The following is a 20,400-nucleotide window of genomic DNA, read 5'->3' on the forward strand; positions in this document are numbered from 1 at the left end:
TTAAAAAAAATAAGTGCAATTTTATCAAACAAAAATCATTTCATATATATTTGATAATTTTATCCATACTTAATGTGTTGGATATAAAGCCCACCTCAAAGCTTCCCAAAGAAAATGCTGCAAAAGCTTGGCCTCGGAAATCAAACTTCGCGAACACGCCCTTCTTGAAATAGTATACTGATTTAAATTAGTTTTAGTAACATACATAAGGTGCATGTCATGAAATGATCCTACATTGAGTATGCGTCTTATGCTCGTGATGCGATCCAGATCACTTCATTCCACTTGAAAAAAAGTGGATCTCTATTTTATGAGAAACCTTAAAGTAATTAAATAATTAATTGGGAGAGGGTTCATTAAATCCATACATTCTTATTTTCAAGAAATTTAATTAATTAATTAAGGAGGGCAAGACATTAATTTATCGTAAGATTAATTATTTAAAAGCTTCACATATTTTAAGAAATATTAATTCACAACTAAGAGATAAGGTTCATTTTATTTCTTATACTTCAAAGCCCAAAATTCTCATTCCCTCTAAATTCTCGGCCCAAAGAAATAATATTAGGAGACCATCTTGCTAAATAAATTCCTTGGCCCAAAGGGGAGGCCCAATAGTGTTGCCCTAATTCACTAAAAGAAATAGCCTCCCATTCTTTCCTCCATTTCAAACAAACATTTCTCCCCCTCTCTCCCACTTCTCTCTCGCCACCCTCTCCGCCGGCGGTCCTGGCGTCGCCGGCCGCCGGCCGGCCTCTCCTCTCTCTCTCGCCGGCGCCGCGAGCCACCGCCTCTGGCAGCGCTGCCGGCCGCTGCTGCCTTCGCCGGCGGTTCCACCGCCGTTGACCGAGAGGTAGGGTTTTTCCCCCACTTCCCTTTCTTTCTCTTCTTCTTTATTTTCTTAAATTGAAGGCCTAGGACTAACAATTAAGTCTTGAAAAGTGAAGATTCGGATAGATCGTGAAAAATGGGGTCGAAAGAGGTTAATTTCGCCACAATTCGCCGGAAAACTACCGCCGCCGCCGCTGGACTGCCGCCGCCGCCTGTCTGCCGCCGCCGGCCTGCCACCGCCGCCGGCCGGGCAGTCCCTTCGCTCACGGGGTGAGCTTTCCCAAGATCGTTATTATTGTGTGTTGAAGATCTCTAGTAGTTTAGGCCTTGTTTAATTGTTTTCTTTGTCTAAGCTTTCTATGGTTAAGGCAAAATTCTACTCTAGATAGTCATATGCATAATTGGTATGAAATCATTAGGGAAGAGGTATACAAAATAATAATATGGTTTTGTCATGGGGAAAACCTAATGTTCATGCTTTGAATGATATGAAAATGGCTATGTAGTGAAAATGGTTATTAGAAGAATTACCTTGAGAAAAAGGAAGAGAAGAAGAATGGTAGTGTGTAGGAATTTGGCTCCTCTTCTTCAACCACTAGTATGCATCCTCATCTTGGTTGGATTTTTGTTTAGAGAGTTTTCATAAATGAACAAAAGGATTAAGAAGGAAGATGAGTGGTATTTATAATGAAAATGGGTGCATAGGAATGCATGGTCACAAGCTTGATTCCAAGAGGAAGTGTATTGTCTAACGGTTAGGGACTTTTTGCCAAATGAGGCAAGTTGTCTCGTCAATCATTCGTCATGCCAAAAATGGCAAGAATATTATGTCTCGTCACCTAAAAAGGCGTGAGCCGTCAATTGGAAAACGTGAGCCGTCGTTTGATTTGCGTGTTTGATGTGATTTGATTTCGTCGATTGTCTCGTCTTGATTTAACGTGCTTCTTATCCATTCGCGCAGGTATCGGGATTCAAGACGTGGCTATTGTGCAAGGTCCGGAGGGCACGGAGAGTATTTTATATATATATATTTTTTGTATAAGTCTTTACTTAAACGTTGATCTCGTGTACGGACTTTTATTAGAGCAAACATTTATATTGAAATATTATTATCTTCGATCGCCACTCAAAATATACTCCACAACGATAAATCAAACGAGAAATAAAGATCTAGACGCGAAACTTATATATATATAAAAGTCGATTTTTTCTAAGTCTTAAGGGTAAAAGTCGGGGTGTTACATTCCTTCCCCCTTACAAAAATTTCGTCCCGAAATTTGTAAGGGTCTATTCAAACAGTTCCGGGTATTTTCGTCGTACCCATGATGCTTCCACAAAACCTTCACCGAAGTGATGGATTTTGTCCTTAGTTGTTGCACCTTCCGGTCTAAGATTGCTTCTGGCTTCTCTTCGTAACTCAAGTCCGGGTTTAACATCATCTCTTCATGGTGGATCACATGTTTCGGGTCGTACACATATTTCCGCAGCTGCGAAACATGGAAGACGTTGTGCACGCTTCCGAAACTTGGTGGCAGCGCCAAACGATATGCGACGGGTCCAATTTCCTCCAGGATTTCGTAGGGGCCAATAAAACGAGGCCTAAGCTTCCCCTTTACCCCAAAACGTATTATCCCTTTAGAAGGGGACACCTTCAAGAAGACTTTGTCTCCTACCTTGAACTGCAGGTCAGTCCGACGAGTATCTGCATATGACTTCTGTCTGTCTTGTGCTTCCTTGATTCTACCTTTGATCTGGCGCACAATTTCGACCATCTCATTGACTACTTCAGGACCCAACATCCTTCTTTCACCGACCTCGTCCCAGTATAGGGGCGATCTGCACTTCCTCCCATATAGCGCCTCGTAAGGTGCCATATTAATGGTTGCCTGGTAGCTGTTGTTGTAGGCAAACTCTATCAGGGGTAGGATTGTCTCCCAACTCCCTCCTCTGTCAAGTATGACGGCTCGGAGCATATCTTCCAGTGTTTGAATCGTCCTTTCGGACTGCCCATCAGACTGTGGGTGGAACGCGGTACTGAAATTTAATTTTGTACCAAGCTCTGCTTGCAGGCTTTTCCAGAAATTTGAAGTGAATTTTGCATCTCGATCTGACGTGATTGAGGCTGGGATACCATGTAAGCGCACGATCTCTCGCACATAAAGTTGAGATAGCTTTTCAGATCCATAAGTGATTGGAATTGGCAGGAAGTGGGCACTTTTAGTGAGGCGATCCACGATCACCCAGATGACAGTGTTTCCTCGCTTGGTCTTTGGCAAGCCCGTCACAAAATCCATGGTTATGTGTTCCCATTTCCACTCAGGAATTTCTAAGGGTTGCAATTTCCCGTACGGTCGCTGATGTAGAGCCTTGACTTGTTGACAAGCCAAACATTTTTCCACGAATGTGACTATACTCCTCTTCATGCCATCCCACCAAAATTTCCGCTTTAAGTCTTGATACATTTTGGTACTTCCAGGGTGTGCGGTGTAAGGCGTGTCATGAGCTTCGCTCAAGATCTCATCTCTCAGTTTCTCATCCCGGGGCACACACAGCCTCCCTCCGAAAGTGAGGGCGTTGTCCGCCTCCTCGTGATAGGCCTCATGTCCGTCAGTCCTCACCTTTGCTCGTATCTTTTCCAGACCTTCGTCCTGTCTCTGTGCAGCGATGATACGCTCCCTCAAATCTGGCTCCACCACTAGAGTAGCTATCCTTGCTTCCACCGTTTCTGGGGAACTTATCATTTCCATGTTGAGCTTGCCAAACTCTCGTAGCAGTTTCTCCTCGTGAGTGAACATGGCGGTCAAGTGCTGAGTCTTTCGGCTTAGAGCATCGGCCACCACATTGGCCTTGCCGGGATGGTAGTTGATGCCGCAATCATAATCTTTCACCAGTTCTAACCATCTCCTCTGTCTCAGGTTCAAATCCTTTTGTTCGAAGAAGTACTTGAGGCTTTTATGGTCCGTGAAAATCTCACACCGAACTCCGTAGAGATGGTGCCTCCAAATCTTTAGTGCGTGCACTACCGCGGCTAACTCCAAATCATGGGTAGGATAATTAAGCTCGTGCGGCCTAAGTTGTCGTGACGCATATGCTATCACCCTGCCATTTTGCATGAGGACGCAGCCCAATCCACTTTTTGATGCGTCAGTGTAAACCACATAGTCTCCTGTTGGATCTGGAACAGCCAGTACCGGCGCGGTGGTCAATTTCTTCTTTAGTAATTCAAAACTTTCTGCACATTCTGGGGTCCATGAAACTTTGGTGCCCTTCTTGAGTTGTTGCGTCATCGGTCTTGCAATCTTTGAGAAGCCTTCGATGAATCTCCTATAATATCCTGACAAACCCAAAAAGCTTCGTATCTCGTTGGGTGTTCCAGGAGGTTTCCAATTCTGCACGGCCTCCACCTTTGCTGGATCTACTTGAATTCCTTCGGCAGTCACCACATGACCGAGGAAATTCACCTCGTTGAGCCAAAATTCACACTTGCTGAATTTGGCATATAGCTTCTCGGTCCTTAGTGTTTCCAGAGTGATCCGCAGGTATTCTTCGTGTTCTTTCTTGTCCTTTGAGTAGATGAGCACGTCGTCTATGAATACCAATACGAACTTGTCAAGATAGGGGTGGAAGACTCGGTTCATGAGATCCATGAATACCGCAGGTGCATTTGTCAAGCCGAAGGGCATCACCACAAACTCGTAGTGGCCGTACCGTGTTCGAAAAGCCGTCTTTGGAATGTCATCTTGTCGGATCTTCAGTTGGTGGTAGCCTGACTTTAAATCCATCTTTGAGAAGACACTAGCTCCTCGGAGCTGGTCGAACAAATCATCAATTCTTGGCAACGGGTATTTGTTCTTCAAAGTTAGTTTGTTCAACTCTCGGTAGTCAATACACATTCTTAACGTCCCATCTTTCTTCTTCACAAAAAGTACTAGTGCTCCCCATGGTGAGACACTAGGTCTGATGAAACCCAAGTCCATCAGTTCTTGAAGTTGCATCTTCAATTCCTCCAATTCCTTCGGGGCCATTCGATATGGGGCTTTCGACACTGGCGCAGACCCGGGTTCGAGATCGATAGTGAATTCCAACTGCCTATCCGGGGGTAAGCCAGGTAGATTGTCGGGAAACACATCTGGGAACTCTCGCACTATTTCTACATCTTCAATTTTCCTTTCTTCTTTTCTTTCTTCGTTCAGGTAGACAAGATAGGCCGGGTGCCCTTTTCGTACAAGCGTTGCAGCTTGTAGCGCGGAGATTATGGATTTCCGCTTACCCAAGGTAACCCCATGAAAGTTAGTGGCGTCCTTTCCGGGAGGGTGAAAAGAGATTTGTCGTTGGTTGCACAGGATGGTGGCATAGTTTTCAGCTAGCCAGTCCATCCCAAGGATTATATCGACGTCGGACATGGGCATCACACTCAAGTTGTTGACTAACAACTGATGTCCTCCAAAAGAAACCTCTAGGTTTGAGCAGAAGCACTTAAGTTCAATCATCCCTCCGACAGGCGAAGACACCCTAAGTCTATGTTTAACTTGATTCGTTGGGATGTCTAAGGTATCTACGCAAGATGCTGATATGAAGGAGTGCGATGCACCAGTATCAAATAAGAGAATGACAGGTACACCAAGGAGCATAGCCATACCTGCCAGATTTCCTTGGTCCCCTTCCGGTTTCTTCTGTCTGAGAGCATAGGCACGGGCCTGTGATGGGAGACTCGGCCTCCGAGGATGTTGCTGCTTTGGTGGAGGAGGTAATTGTGGTGGTTGCCAAGGTTGCATCTGGACTGCTTGCAACTGTGTGCGATATGCTGGCTGGTTCGACCTTGCCCCTACTCCAGAGGTCTTGTTCGGACAGTTCCTAGCGAAGTGGCCATCCCTTCCACACACGAAGCAAATGTCTGTCCCTGCTCTGCAGATTCCCGTGTGCACTTTGTTGCATTTGGGGCACGGTCTCAGATTTGATTGATAGCCCCGAGTTGGATTTGGGGCATTTTGTCTTCCAACGTCATGGTGGTGAGATTGTGGTTGCCATGGCCGTTTCTGTTGTTGAGGGCCTCGGGTACCTTCCCATTTGCGTTTCTCTTTGGACCCTTGGGGGTGGTTCTGAGGGGGTACCGGAGCTACAGTCTGAGTGTTCCGTTCAGTGGGCATCGCCGCCTCTATATCCAAAGCTCGGCTCAGGGACTCCAGGTAGGTCAATCCCCCGTGGCTAGCTAGCGCCATCCTAATCTCGTGCCTCAGACCGGCACAAAATTTCTCCGCCATCCTTTCATCAGTGTCGACTTGTTCTGGAGCATATCGGGACATCTCGCAGAAAACCCTATCATACTCTGTTACTGACATCCTTCCCTGCTTAAGGTGATAGAATTTCACTTCCTTCTTCTTTCGGTAACTCTTAGGGATGTACTTATCATACATTTCTGCCTTGAACTGCTCCCAAGTTAAGCTTGCAATCTGGCCTGGGGTCATGGTCTTCTTACGTGCCTCCCACTAGAAATCGGCCGATCCGGCCAATTGGAAGGTCACGCATGTCATACGCTCTCCATCTGTGCATTGCAAGAAGTTGAATATCCGTTCCATTGCACGCACCCAAGTCTCAGCCTCGACCGGGTCGCCCAGTCCGTTAAAGGTTGGTGGATTCTGTCGGAGAAAGACTTCTTCAATCCTGCGTTCAATCCTCGGAATTTGCATAAGTGGTGGCGGGGGAGGTGAAGGTGGAGGCGGAGATGGAGATGGAGGCGGTGGCGTAACTTCGCGCCAATCTTCATGATTTCCTTCGTCAATTTGGGTCATTCTTCCACCGCGTCCCCTTCCCCGTCCTCTAGGACGTCCTACCCTCCTAGGTGGCATTCTATAAAAAGAAATTATTATTATTGAGACAATAATAGAAATTTTTTTTTCGCAAACACGTGTTGGTCTTTTGTACATAACTTTAAATGAGATTAAACAACAAGAAGCATAATAACATCACATATAACAGATACGACCATAAGCATAAAACATCTGCGTTCATATATATATATCAAGCCAAAATTGCCTCTAGAGAGGTCTTTTTGTACATTACTGATTCTCATACACAACATACGAAAGTCCCAAATTCTACGCGATCGACAAAAGAAAAGCGTGAAACCGTAGGAAGGAACAGTTTTCACGTCACAAGGGAACTAGAAATAAGATAAAACAACTAGCATCAGGACGGCCTCATAAAGGGTCCGTTGCTGATGGTACATAACTAATACTACTCTACCAGTCGCCATCCGAGTCTAGAGAGCTCAGCCCAGAGCTCCCCTCGAAGTCATCGTCGCTGCTGATCGCAATCGGGTCATCCTCGGCTCCTCCCGGTAACACCTCCGGCACGGGGGGAGGTATTGCAGCATCTGGGACCGCCCAAATTTCGCGGCGTATCTCGGCCCTGATCTCCTCGTAGCGGTTCTGATAGTACTGGTACCAGTCTGTGACCAACTCGTCGGGGTGGGGTAACTCGCCAGGCACCCCCAAGGACTGTCTGCGCTCAGAAGGGCTCCTCATCTGCGGAACTGCCTCATCATCTGCCGGATACTCTATCGGATACTCACTTCTTCTGGGGCAGCGATCATAGGGGCCTTGCCCCGCCACGTGGGGTCATGCTCCTGGCCAGGAAACTGGCGCACTCCCTGGGGTCGGTCGTAGCCCAGGGGCAAAACCATCTCCTGTCTGCGTGAAGGTCCTGCCTCGTGATCATACTGGCCCTGGGGCTCAGCAATAGGGAGGGTCGGAGTTTCCCACTGAGGTGGGGGCGGTGCTAAGATGTCTGGGGAGGCTGGCGGAACGTTCTGGTATCGCAAATACTGATCAATAATGGCACATAAGAAGCCTGGGAAGTCTCCCTCATCCTCCAGGGTGTCAGGCCGACGATGAATGAAATCATCTGCTAAACTGGCTGTCCATATCTCCCAATCGTCAGGTAGTAGGGGAATCAGATGGCGTATGCCGTCAATCCCAGTGACGCCATGCTCGTGGGCTGTTTCCCACAGCTCGTAAAACCTGCATAAGACCCTCAATATGTGCGCTCCCGGACGAGGACTGTAGGATCGATAGGCGAGTATCGCATTGTCGGCGATGGCCTGGGGCGTGACTTGCTTGCGAGCCGTCCGGCGTTGGTTCATCTACACATGGCGTTTTATCGTAACAATAAGTAAAGGAGAAAGTTGCTTAAGGATACACGACAATACTTCTTTTGGTATAAGGCAAAGGGTGTACTTGGCCAAAGCCGCACGCATTGAGATAGACGTTCATTATTAAGGAAATTGTGTGTGTCGGATTTGTAAGCGTAAGATCACTTTGTCATAATATAAGCATCGGGAAATGCTTTGTTGGAACGGAGGTACTTCAAATTCATTCATCGGGCATAGGAGATTTTACGTATGCCTTTGTACTTCTAACAAGAATTTCATAACATTGGCACAAAGATTACATCGCTCGGGAAAGCGAGAATCGCACATATACTTATTTCTTCTAAGTTCTCATTTCAGGGGTGCTCATTTTATCATCTTGATTAAAATTCTTAAAAGGCATCTTACGAGAAGGATAAATTACCTTTATTCAGGTTGAGGGCGATGAAATTGGTGCTGAGTTGTGGTCGATCTCGCTAACCTAGTCTAGCGAATCAAGTCTAGACTTTTCTTTTCAAGGATTGACTCATGGTTACAGAGCAGAAAACCTAGGCTCTGATACCACTCTGTCACGACCGCGCTTTGCTAAGGATAGCATTGCTCGGTAAATCATGACCAGGGGAGGGAATTAAGAAGAGGGGATAGAAAGGGGACGAAAGAATTTACAATAAGACCTGCAAGTACTTTTTCATAATATAAAAGAGGTTCACAAGACAACGAAATATCAAGAGTACTTAAGAGAGTGTTTAACGTAGGTCACTCGTTACTGATCATTTTCCCTATGCCCCATTAGTACAAAATACTACAACCTAAGCACAGCGGAAGGAGTTGTAACCATATGGTCATGTGTATGAAGACACATGCCACGAAGATCCTACAAAAGAGATGTGACGACCACCAACTCCGCTCAGCCACCAGTTCATCACTTGTTCAACCTGCACATTTAGAAATACATGCAGGGCTGAGTACGGGGTACTCAGTGAACACATTGCCGAAAGATACACATATAAGAAAAAGTTATTATCATGCCATCACAGTAACACACGGGGTTTTCTTAAAGGCCCGAGCTTACTAAGTTCATTTTCATAAAGTTCGCCTGATCAGGCTAAGTTCATTCCAGCAATCCGCCATATCTGATGGTTCATTCTGTGTCGGGAAGGTGGCCACCTTCCACGATCACATTGACCGGCCAACCCTTACGATGACTCACGGTCCATTCCTTTGTGCACACTAACTCGAATAGGATCTTGCTCCTATTGGAGCCGAATTCGTTTCATTCATTCATTCATTTGGCATCGCCAAGCAGATAGGCATCATAAAATAAATAATTTATGGCACGATAACATTTTAAAAAAAATAAGTGCAATTTTATCAAACAAAAATCATTTCATATATATTTGATAATTTTATCCACACTTAATGTGTTGGATATAAAGCCCACCTCAAAGCTTCCCAAAGAAAATGCTGCAAAAGCTTGGCCTCGGAAATCAAACTTCGCGAACACGCCCTTCTTGAAATAGTATACTGATTTAAATTAGTTTTAGGAACATACATAAGGTGCATGTCATGAAATGATCCTACATTGAGTATGCGTCTTATGCTCGTGATGCGATCCAGATCACTTCATTCCACTTGAAAAAAAGTGGATCTCTATTTTATGAGAAACCTTAAAGTAATTAAATAATTAATTGGGAGAGGGTTCATTAAATCCATACATTCTTATTTTCAAGAAATTTAATTAATTAATTAAGGAGGGCAAGACATTAATTTATCGTAAGATTAATTATTTAAAAGCTTCACATATTTTAAGAAATATTAATTCACAACTAAGAGATAAGGTTCATTTTATTTCTTATACTTCAAAACCCAAAATTCTCATTCCCTCTAAATTCTCGGCCCAAAGAAATAATATTAGGAGACCATCTTGCTAAATAAATTCCTTGGCCCAAAGGGGAGGCCCAATAATGTTGCCCTAATTCACTAAAAGAAATAGCCTCCCATTCTTTCCTCCATTTCAAACAAACATTTCTCCCCCTCTCTCCCACTTCTCTCTCGCCACCCTCTCTGCCGGCGGTCCTGGCGTCGCCGGCGAGCGGCGCCGGCCGCCGGCCGGCCTCTCCTCTCTCTCTCGCCTCTCCCTCTCTCTCTCGCCGGCGCCGCGAGCCACCGCCTCTGGCAGCGCTGCCGGCCGCTGCTGCCTTCGCCGGCGGTTCCACCGCCGTTGACCGAGAGGTAGGGTTTTTCCCCCACTTCCCTTTCTTTCTCTTCTTCTTTATTTTCTTAAATTGAAGGCCTAGGACTAACAATTAAGTCTTGAAAAGTGAAGATTCGGATAGATCGTGAAAAATGGGGTCGAAAGAGGTTAATTTCGCCACAATTCGCCGGAAAACTACCGCCGCCGCCGCTGGACTGCCGCCGCCGCCTGTCTGCCGCCGCCGGCCTGCCACCGCCGCCGGCCGGGCAGTCCCTTCGCTCACGGGGTGAGCTTTCCCAAGATCGTTATTATTGTGTGTTGAAGATCTCTAGTAGTTTAGGCCTTGTTTAATTGTTTTCTTTGTCTAAGCTTTCTATGGTTAAGGCAAAATTCTACTCTAGATAGTCATATGCATAATTGGTATGAAATCATTAGGGAAGAGGTATACAAAATAATAATATGGTTTTGTCATGGGGAAAACCTAATGTTCATGCTTTGAATGATATGAAAATGGCTATGTAGTGAAAATGGTTATTAGAAGAATTACCTTGAGAAAAAGGAAGAGAAGAAGAATGGTAGTGTGTAGGAATTTGGCTCCTCTTCTTCAACCACTAGTATGCATCCTCATCTTGGTTGGATTTTTGTTTAGAGAGTTTTCATAAATGAACAAAAGGATTAAGAAGGAAGATGAGTGGTATTTATAATGAAAATGGGTGCATAGGAATGCATGGTCACAAGCTTGATTCCAAGAGGAAGTGTATTGTCTAACGGTTAGGGACTTTTTGCCAAATGAGGCAAGTTGTCTCGTCAATCATTCGTCATGCCAAAAATGGCAAGAATATTATGTCTCGTCACCTAAAAAGGCGTGAGCCGTCAATTGGAAAACGTGAGCCGTCGTTTGATTTGCGTGTTTGATGTGATTTGATTTCGTCGATTGTCTCGTCTTGATTTAACGTGCTTCTTATCCATTCGCGCAGGTATCGGGATTCAAGACGTGGCTATTGTGCAAGGTCCGGAGGGCACGGAGAGTATTTTATATATATATATTTTTTGTATAAGTCTTTACTTAAACGTTGATCTCGTGTACGGACTTTTATTAGAGCAAACATTTATATTGAAATATTATTATCTTCGATCGCCACTCAAAATATACTCCACAACGATAAATCAAACGAGAAATAAAGATCTAGACGCGAAACTTATATATATATAAAAGTCGATTTTTTCTAAGTCTTAAGGGTAAAAGTCGGGGTGTTACAAAGTAGGAACTATGTCCGTATGTGAATAGGAGTCTCATTTCATTCCAATTCAAGTTTTAAGAAATACTACTATTAATAAAAATGGATAGAAAAAAGTTAGTGATATATAAATATCACTTGTATTTATTAATTTTAAATGAAATGTGAGTGTAATGAGTTAGTGGAATGTGTAGTCTATTACTTTGGCTAATCTTAATCTCATAGTCCACTTCTATATTACATATATTTAAGAAAATAGAAATAAACATACTTATACGCATCAGCAAAATGAATATATGTTGATTTTAGGAGACGAGTTAGTAATTATTTTTTGCATAGTTTGCATTCAAATATTAAATGTTTAGCTTATGTACCTCAATTTTTTCAAACATTTCTTCTTAAATAATTGAAAATCTTTTCTCAAATAGCAGTCCAAGATAAATGCGACCATAGTTTTTGGAGTGAGTCGCAGTCAAAAGTACTACTCCATGACCATAACTATATTTTTAATCTTTCATTTTTATTTTTGTAACCTGTAAGTTTGAATATGAAGTTTGACTCAAGATATAGTCAGTTTCAATTATTTCTTATGATTTGCCATTTCTCTTTCCCCTTTATATACAATTTTGAATATTAATCATCCATCCATATTATTAGTGATGAGCACATTAAATAATTATGTGTAGTCAAATTTCAAAAAGCCCTTTAGACATTTAATTAAATACGTCGCATATTTACAATCTCTCAATTCAGTTTTTTTTCTCAATTTTCATTCATTCTTATTTTACCCTCTCTAGTCACATCTCTTATCCCACACTAATTTTTAATTAAACTATACTGGTTGATGATTAAATATCTGACATATAGCAAGTCAGCAATGTGATAAAAACTCGAAACTATTTTTACAACGAATCACAATACAAATTTACTTAATTCGCGAAAATGAAAGACCACCAATTACTAGTCTGATTACTTTAATACTCCTTAAACTCCTCTCCAACTAAGAAGGTTGAAATTGAATATGTACTTTTTTCCATAATATTTTGTTATATTATGCATATATTTTTTTTGAATTATAATCATATTGATTGACCGAATCTTCAATCTATTGCTTACGGAAGAACTGTTTTAATAATTATAATTGTGCTTTGTGGTCGTATTTTAAAAATATACCCAATAGTATTATAACAAAACTCTAAGCTCCTTTGATAAGAAAGATGAGATATAACAAGATTTGTTAAATAAGATAAGAAATGCGGGCTCTGTGTCAAGATAAGCTCGGATGAAGGTTTTTTCGTTTGTTGTTTGGTAAACAAGAAATTATCTAGATTTTGTATTAATAAATCACAATAAATGAGGTAGAAATGTTATCCAACCAAATTTGTGAGATACATATTATTTATTTTAAGGAAAGATTTACAGGCTCGGATGGGCTATAGAGAAAACCACGGGCTGGCATAATAGATTAACTATGATATCAAACACTTAGAAATAATCATATAAGTATCTATATCTAAGCATTACTAACTTATCAAACGGATTTATTATTCCAAAATCAAAGTTACATATAATTAGTTTTATCAAATTTTACCTAATCACACACAAAAAAAAGAAATCAAGAAAAATAATTGCGGAGCAATTTAAGAAATATTACATGTGTATATATATATTTTAAAAATTTTTGTTGAACGATTCAAGATTCTTAGTTGTATGAGATGAAATTTAATAATTCAGTAGTAAACAATAGCTTCCCACTATATCTTTCGATTAGCTGGAGATTTTAGTCAAATTCGATAATTACATAATTGAGATCCATATTTTTATTTAATTAATAACAATATACGCCACATTAAATTTGTGTCGTACAAAACACCCAAAAATAATAAGGGAACATGATTTCGGTCAACTTTCTACTGTGCCTGCCTCTTAGTAAAAAGTGAATTAGTACTATGAGTAGAATAATAATGTTCCTCTCTTGAGATTATATATACGGTATTTAATACTCCCTCCGTCCTATAAATATCATCTCATTTTTTTATTTTCGTATGTCCCACAAAATTTGTCCAATTTCACTTTTTACCATTTTTGGTAGTGGACTCCATATTTCACCAACTCATTCTTCTTCACATTTTCAACTTATTTTTTATTATATTTTTTAAAATTCGTATCTGGTCAAAGTGAGACAATATTTGTGGGACCGAGTAAATAATTTCTCAAGCAAGTAAAACAACAAAATTAGTTTCGCAGCAACTGCAGATGCATTGAATAGGAAGCTGTTCTTGAAAGTCAAATAAAACATAAATTAAAAATTTTAATATGCTTTCGGAAAACCAGACTAAGATTTAAAATAGACATAAATGCATACAGACTTTATTTTGACAATTTTGAGCAGATATTTCAGTCGCGTCGGCGCATCCAAAAGACTTTGGTCGGTGTTATTTTAATGTGATCCTTTCTAACAATTTATATTAAACTTAAACTTATTTTAATGTATATATTATAATAAATAGTGATTTTATTTTAATTATTTATATTAAATCTAAAATTTAAAAAATATTTTATATATTATACTCATTTACTTGTAAAATTGAAAAATATGTTTTAAATTTTTAGCATAAACCCAAAGATAAGTACTAAAAATATTTCAAAACCAATTCCATTTTGATTTCAAAATGAAATTGGTTTTGAAAATTTGGAAGGTGTTTTAGATTTTTACTTAAAAATCAAAATTGGAATTGATTTTGAAATAACATTGAATTTTCCATTTTAGATTTTAGTTTATTATTGGAGATAGTCTTACAATAAATATTTTTTAATATTAAATTAAAAATATCATGGATATTAGATTTCTATATATATTTATATTCATAAATTGATTATTAAGTTATGGAAATAGTAGTATCACCTTCAGATATTGTAAGTTGTTTTTTCCGATTTTATTTGTAAAATAGGATTAAAAAGATACTCTATTCTCTTCGTCCTTAGAAGTAGACAAATTTATAAATATCAATAATTTACTTGCAAGAGAGAGGTCGGAAAAAGTAAGAGATGTGTATGATTATTATTGGTTGACAATTTTCTATATTTAGACTTAGCTTAATTTTGGGTGATCGGAAATATTTCTTTGGGTGTATGTGTTTCATTCTTAAATCCGATTCACTACGTAACGTGATAATTTTGACAATTTATAAGTCAATCATGTATATTATCGAAGTAGTCAAGTCAAGTATGTATAGTTAAATTCAAATCTAATTTGTCACAAATGAAGCTCAAATTGAGTATTGAAAAAAACTCTGGATAGGACCAAACTTTTCATGAAAGATGGAGTTTAGATACATGAGCCAGTTTGCAAAGTCATGGGCCCCATTTTTAAAAAGCTTCATGTATGTCTATATATACACTTTCTTATCTTAAAACAAAAAAACAGAGGGTAGCGAGTCAGACCACTTTAATACTTAAGTTTGGGCCCATTAATGCCTATTGGATTGGGCCGCTTTTTGTGTTCGGTGATAATGCGAGGTTTAATCTATAATTTGATTTGGCTAAAATTTAATTTATAATTCGATTTAGCAGATGCAAAATGTAATGAATGTAATATATATGATGAAGAGATCCTATTTCAATTTGTCCCTTTTAGAACAAATTCTTTGAAAATTTATTGTTACCGCTAAATACATAGAGAGAATGCTGATTTTAATGAAAAACACAAGTCTATACTCTCACTCCAACTTGACCATTTCAATTTATTGACATTTAAACACATGATTCTAATTGCAAGCTCAATTAAAACACACACACAATTGGAATATGATCTACTACTGAACAATTTATTGACCTTTTCTTGAATTGGAAAGAAGCCCATGAGCCTTATTCAAATGACTGAAATGAGAGAGAGAGTCAGAGGGAAGAAAAAATGGGAAAAGATGGGAGAGTGTAGCCAGCGTCAACGATGAAGACATTCCCAGAAACATAAGCAGAGGAGTCATGAATCAAATAACGAACAAGTGAAGTAAGTGCTGGATCCGAACTTCCAAATGTTCGAAGCGGAATCGTTCTCTCCGCAACATTTTGCAGCCATTTATGCACCATTAGTTGCTCCGTTATCTCCGATTTGAACAATCCCGGTGCGATCGCATTCACCCTTATATTATACTCTCCCAATTCTAGCGCCATTGTCTGAAAAATAATTCTTAATGAATACTATCATTCTAAACTTTTACTTAAAATATACAAGAATGTTTTTGTTTTCAATTAATTAATGTTACTTTGGTGATGTTGTTGAGGGCAACTTTGGAGGAACTATAGGCCACGCCACCGCTGTGATAGACTCGGTTTAGGCCGGCATTGGATGATATGTTGATTATGGAGCCACCGCGGCCGGCTGCGCGCATTCTTGAGCCGACGTGCTTGGAAACGATCCATGAGCCAGTTAAGTTTGTTTTCACCACATTGCTCCAATCCTCATCTGAAAGCTCCAGTGATGATCTCTTGGGCCCTACCAAGTGATGAATTTGTTGACTTTTTATTGTGAAAAAGAAAATAGTAGTTCTACTTATTAGAAATGGACCACTCACGGTCTCACCCTTAAAAGGTCTTATAAGGGGGAGAGTTATCCATCCTTATATAGATGAGATAGTATCATCACCAAGTCTATTTTAAAAAGAAAAATTAATTACGTCCGGAAAAAAGTAATCACGAACTCATATATTGCATGCACTTATAGAATATCAATTTTATGATCAAATTAGCTGAATATGGTTTTTCATTTTCGTTTTAAATATTTGTACTTATTCAAACCTATCCCTGTAAAAGAAAGAATTTGAAACCAAAATTGCTTTTTAACGAGGAGACAGAGAAGAGAGACTTGGTTTGCTTTTATTTTATAAATTTTCTATGGAAATGAAGTTAAAAGTAACAAATAAATTATATATGTCACAAAAATAATTATTACCAAAGAAATAAAAATGCAACACATGCATTTTCTTGGTGGAAGACTCAAATTTCAGATTGGATTTGGAAGTATGCCACTAATAGAATGTGAATAATTTACTTATTTAGCTCGAACTTTGCTTTCATAAAAATTCTTTAGCTTGAGTTAAAAAACTAATTACCCCCTTTGTCAAAAAAAAGTACCGAGCATTACACTAGGTTGATTGACTAGGAAATCTGAAACTTAATTAAGTTAATTAAACTGAAACCCGAAAGCTTAACTCAAGAATATTATAAACTGAATGATCTGTAACTGAATAGACCGATCATTCGATAGGATTGGGCCGATTAACATTCCTACCTCTCACACCAGCGTTGTTGATCAACACATCGACTTGCCCGAATGCGCTCCAAGCTTTTTCGACAGCAGCCTCGATAATCGGACCGTCCGCTGTGACATCGAGTTCCACAACTTTAGCTCGACCAATTAAACCGTCCACTTTGTTGATTTGATGGCATAGGGACTCGAGCCGGTCAATTCTTCGAGCAGCTGCAACGATCCGGCAGCCGGCTGCAGCGAGATCGAGGCAGAATTCGAGACCGAGGCCGGAGGATGCGCCAGTGACCAGGACGATTTTGTTTGGGAGTTGAGCCCATGGCCCCAATTGATGTTGGAATTTTGCAGGCATTGTTCTAGTATTAAAGTATATAATTAATTGTTTCAATTGAGGTTGGTTGTTGGCTTACAAAGAAATTTATAGGCTATGAAATGAAATGATTCTACATTGGTCACATATTAATGTTGGCTGCTAGTGATTTTTCACGTGGGAGTACCAATTTCTTGTACTATGCTATAGTATAATAAAGCATTACATAAAACTATACACAAATGCTATACCTAACCACCCATAACTGATAATTAGTACACAAAACATAAAATCTACAGCTACAAAAAAAAAAAAAAAAAAAAAAAATCATTGATCAGGTACTACTTAAATTCACAAATAATGCTTATACGTATGAAGCAGAACATTTGTCTCTCTATATAATGCATAATACTTCGTGGAAGAGTCAATTTTTGTGACATAACAAATGAAAAAGAGTTTAACTATACATAATTATATACTACTACAAGATATATATGATTGGTTTAAATAAAAATATTATTATTATTATTATTATAAAAACGTGAGAACAGCTGCATTGAATACATGAAATAAATAATTTTTTTCCCTTCATAATTCAAAAATACCACTTACATATTCCATGAAAATGTATATGTACCGAGGCATAACATTATCATTGTACTCCTTAATCCCGTAATAAAAAGTCACATTTTGTCATTTCGGTCCGTTTCACGATAAGATTCATATTTCACTTTTACTGTAAATGGTAAGGAGATCACACATTCTACTAACTCACTTTCTCTCACGTTCTATTACAAAATCAATATAAAAAGTGGACCTCATATTCCACTAATTTTTTCAATCCACTATTATTTACATTTCTTAAAATCGGTGTCAATTCTAAATGTATCTTCTATTATGGGATTCTATTATGGGATGGAAGGAGTAAATACCAATTCTACTATGGTACTATAATGGTGGTAACCAATATCCGTCTTCTCTTAATCTGTGTATGCATTAATAAAATTTTATGTACATTACAATCATGTATTTAGTCAATAATGAAGATAAATCATCAGTAATTGTATATGCCTATCAATATACCATGTGAGGCAAGCTCTATATATTTGATTCTCTCTTTGATTTGCTATGGTAAATAAGTAGGCCACGTCAGTTTGTTCTTGAGAGATTAGAATAAAAATAAAGAATCGCGTAAATTAAAATCACTCTCAACCCTAGTCTAGCTAGCCCCTTCAAAAATTTATTTTATTTCACCGAGGGAACATTTATTACCAGCTAAAAAATAGCTAAGAAAATAATGAGTGTAGACGTTGTGCTAGCCAAGTTTATCTAAAATCGATTATGCTAGATGTGTAAATTCGGTATGTTAACTACTTAGATTTGCAAGGCAAAGTTCTTAAATATACAAATATTAATTATAAAAATATTTAACTTAGAATTTTAAATTTTTTTGAAAGGGTCGCAAAATGATTAATATAAAATTTATTTTAAATCCATTAATGTTTATAAATCGATTTTTAATATAAAATGTTAGAAGAAGTTCGATTATGTACTCACAATTATGTACGATTATCACTGCCATAACATATATTCACATACTAATACTCCCTCCGTCCCAAGTTACTTGAGTCATATTCCCTTTTAGGTTGTTCCAAGTTACTTGAGTCATTTCTCTTTTTGGCTAAAAACAAAACATCTAATTTCACCTACTTTATTCTTTCTTTTACTTTACTCTATCCTCGTTTTCTTAATTTATTCTCTTCTCTACTTTATTTAATTCATTAAACACACTTTTTTAAATCTCGTGCCAAAAAAAAACATCTCAAGTAACATGGAACGGAAGGAATACTATTTAAAAGCAACCGCTACACATGCATGCAGCTGTTTTTTCCACCTGCTGCCAAAAAAGTGTGATGCATATGGCTTCAAAATGCGCTGACCCATTTTTGGGGCTTTACTGTGAATACCTTACTAAATACTCCATTCATCTACAAAAAATAATTCAATTTGTGGACGACACATTTTTCTAAGGAGAAATTGGTAAAGTAAGAATTAAGAAGAAAATGTAGGTAAAATAATTAAAAGAAAGAGGGAGAAAAGTAGGTAAAGTATGAGAAAAACGATAAAAAAATGGATAAAATATAAGAGATAAACTTTTCATTTTTAGAAATGTACCTATTTTTTGTGGACATTTCAAAATGATAGAATGAGACTATTTTTTGTGGATGAGGAATTAGGCCATCCGCATCCCTGTCTCTTATCTGTCTTTTAACCGTCTCATATCTTCACTATTCATGGTCACATTGTACTTTTCACCCCATCTCTTAACTAAAAGACATTACATGCATCCCTCCATCTCTTAACCATCTCATGTCTTAACTATTCATTCAATTTTTTTTTAATTTCCAACAAATTCAATTAATAAAAACACACTTCATTAAATAAAATAAAATTACAATTTAAAATCCGAAAAAATAAAAAAAAATGATTAAAATTTTAAAAAAATAAAAAATAGATAATTTAAAATACTCTAAATTAAATTATAAAAACTACTCCGCCGACGAATCATCCCCCGAAGGCGGTGGCGGTGGCGGTGCCCTCAAGCTAGCGGGAGGCAGAAAACAAATTTGGCTTGCCAAATACTCAATTCCGGCAGATGAGCTTCATATTGGGGAGGCGTCATGTGGAAAGTGTCAGCCATCGTGGCGAGCAGGTACATGGACATTAGGGTGTTCGAGCTCGAGCCCGCCTGGCTTGATTCGCCGTGGCCCCTCCCCCTCCCTCTAGCCGCCTTCGCCGCCTTGGTCCCTTGCGGCTGACGTCGTGAACCGGAGGAGCCCCCTGCATCGGTGGCCGTGCCCTCAACCTCTTGTGAGGTGTTGCCTGACCCCCCCCTCACTAGACGAGTATTGGCCACCCGCCGTGTGCTTCGTGCGTTTCGAGTTTGACCCCGTGCAAGATGGGACACCGCCGGCCCATATTTCAAGATGGTTGACCGACGACCAAACATCGACATGTTTGAAATCTTTTTTGGTGTCGTCTTTAAAGACGCGCAAAGCCACTCTCAGAATGTGGCTCCACTGACTTTGCTTTGGTAATTCGCCGCTTCAGTCCTGTAGATCGTGCAAAATTTTTTGACATCTCTGTCGCATCGGTCAAAATGACTATGGAGCATCTTCAAGTTGCGGTGGCTAGCCGCCTTCGGCTTTGTCTCGTTGTAAGCTTCGGTGACCTTTTTCCAAAAACACAAGCGGGTTTGTTGATTCCCGACGATGGGATCGTACGAGACGCTGACCCAAGCGTTGTACAGAGCCAACGTCTCCTTGCGGCTGTATGGATGACGACCTAGATCCTCGTCCTTGCCCTCTTCCTTCTCGGCATCGACGTCGCGACTGGCGAAGCCTCCACCGCCTC

General features: G+C 39.5%; 1 protein-coding gene and 2 long non-coding RNA genes across 3 annotated transcripts; 2 read left to right on the forward strand and 1 right to left on the reverse strand.

Moving 5' to 3' along the window:
* The first annotated feature begins 778 nt into the window (after positions 1-778).
* On the forward strand, positions 779-1,905 carry LOC148926734 (uncharacterized). Its single transcript, XR_016130434.1, has 3 exons — positions 779-853; positions 948-1,101; positions 1,793-1,905. It is a non-coding gene; the product is annotated as an uncharacterized LOC148926734 (long non-coding RNA).
* Positions 1,906-10,135: 8,230 nt separating this feature from the next.
* LOC148926735 (uncharacterized) lies at positions 10,136-11,262 on the forward strand. Its single transcript, XR_016130887.1, has 3 exons — positions 10,136-10,210; positions 10,305-10,458; positions 11,150-11,262. It is a non-coding gene; the product is annotated as an uncharacterized LOC148926735 (long non-coding RNA).
* Positions 11,263-15,082: 3,820 nt separating this feature from the next.
* Positions 15,083-17,055, reverse strand: LOC125191177 (uncharacterized). The gene is made up of 3 exons (XM_048088672.2): positions 16,701-17,055; positions 15,676-15,905; positions 15,083-15,586 (listed from the first exon to the last, which is right to left on the reverse strand). Exons 1-3 carry the CDS (start codon positions 17,026-17,028, stop codon positions 15,308-15,310), a joined length of 837 nt encoding a protein of 278 aa, XP_047944629.1. The 5' UTR covers positions 17,029-17,055; the 3' UTR covers positions 15,083-15,307.
* Between the last annotated feature and the right edge of the window lie 3,345 nt (positions 17,056-20,400).

This window comes from Salvia hispanica, chromosome 5 (genome assembly GCF_029641045.1).
Source record: "Salvia hispanica isolate PSC_SH4W2 chromosome 5, Shi_PSC_v1, whole genome shotgun sequence".
Taxonomy (NCBI): Eukaryota; Viridiplantae; Streptophyta; class Magnoliopsida; order Lamiales; family Lamiaceae; genus Salvia; species Salvia hispanica.

Excerpts from the sequence above, each read along its gene's own strand:
- LOC125191177 (XM_048088672.2), bottom strand. The coding sequence starts at position 17,028 with ATGCCTGCAAAATTCCAACATCAATTGGGGCCATGGGCTCAACTCCCA. Across the intron at positions 15,906-16,700 it reads CAACAACGCTGGTGTGAGAG|GGCCCAAGAGATCATCACTG; the intron begins GTAGGAATGTTA and ends ATCACTTGGTAG. Across the intron at positions 15,587-15,675 it reads CCCTCAACAACATCACCAAA|ACAATGGCGCTAGAATTGGG; the intron begins GTAACATTAATT and ends ATTATTTTTCAG.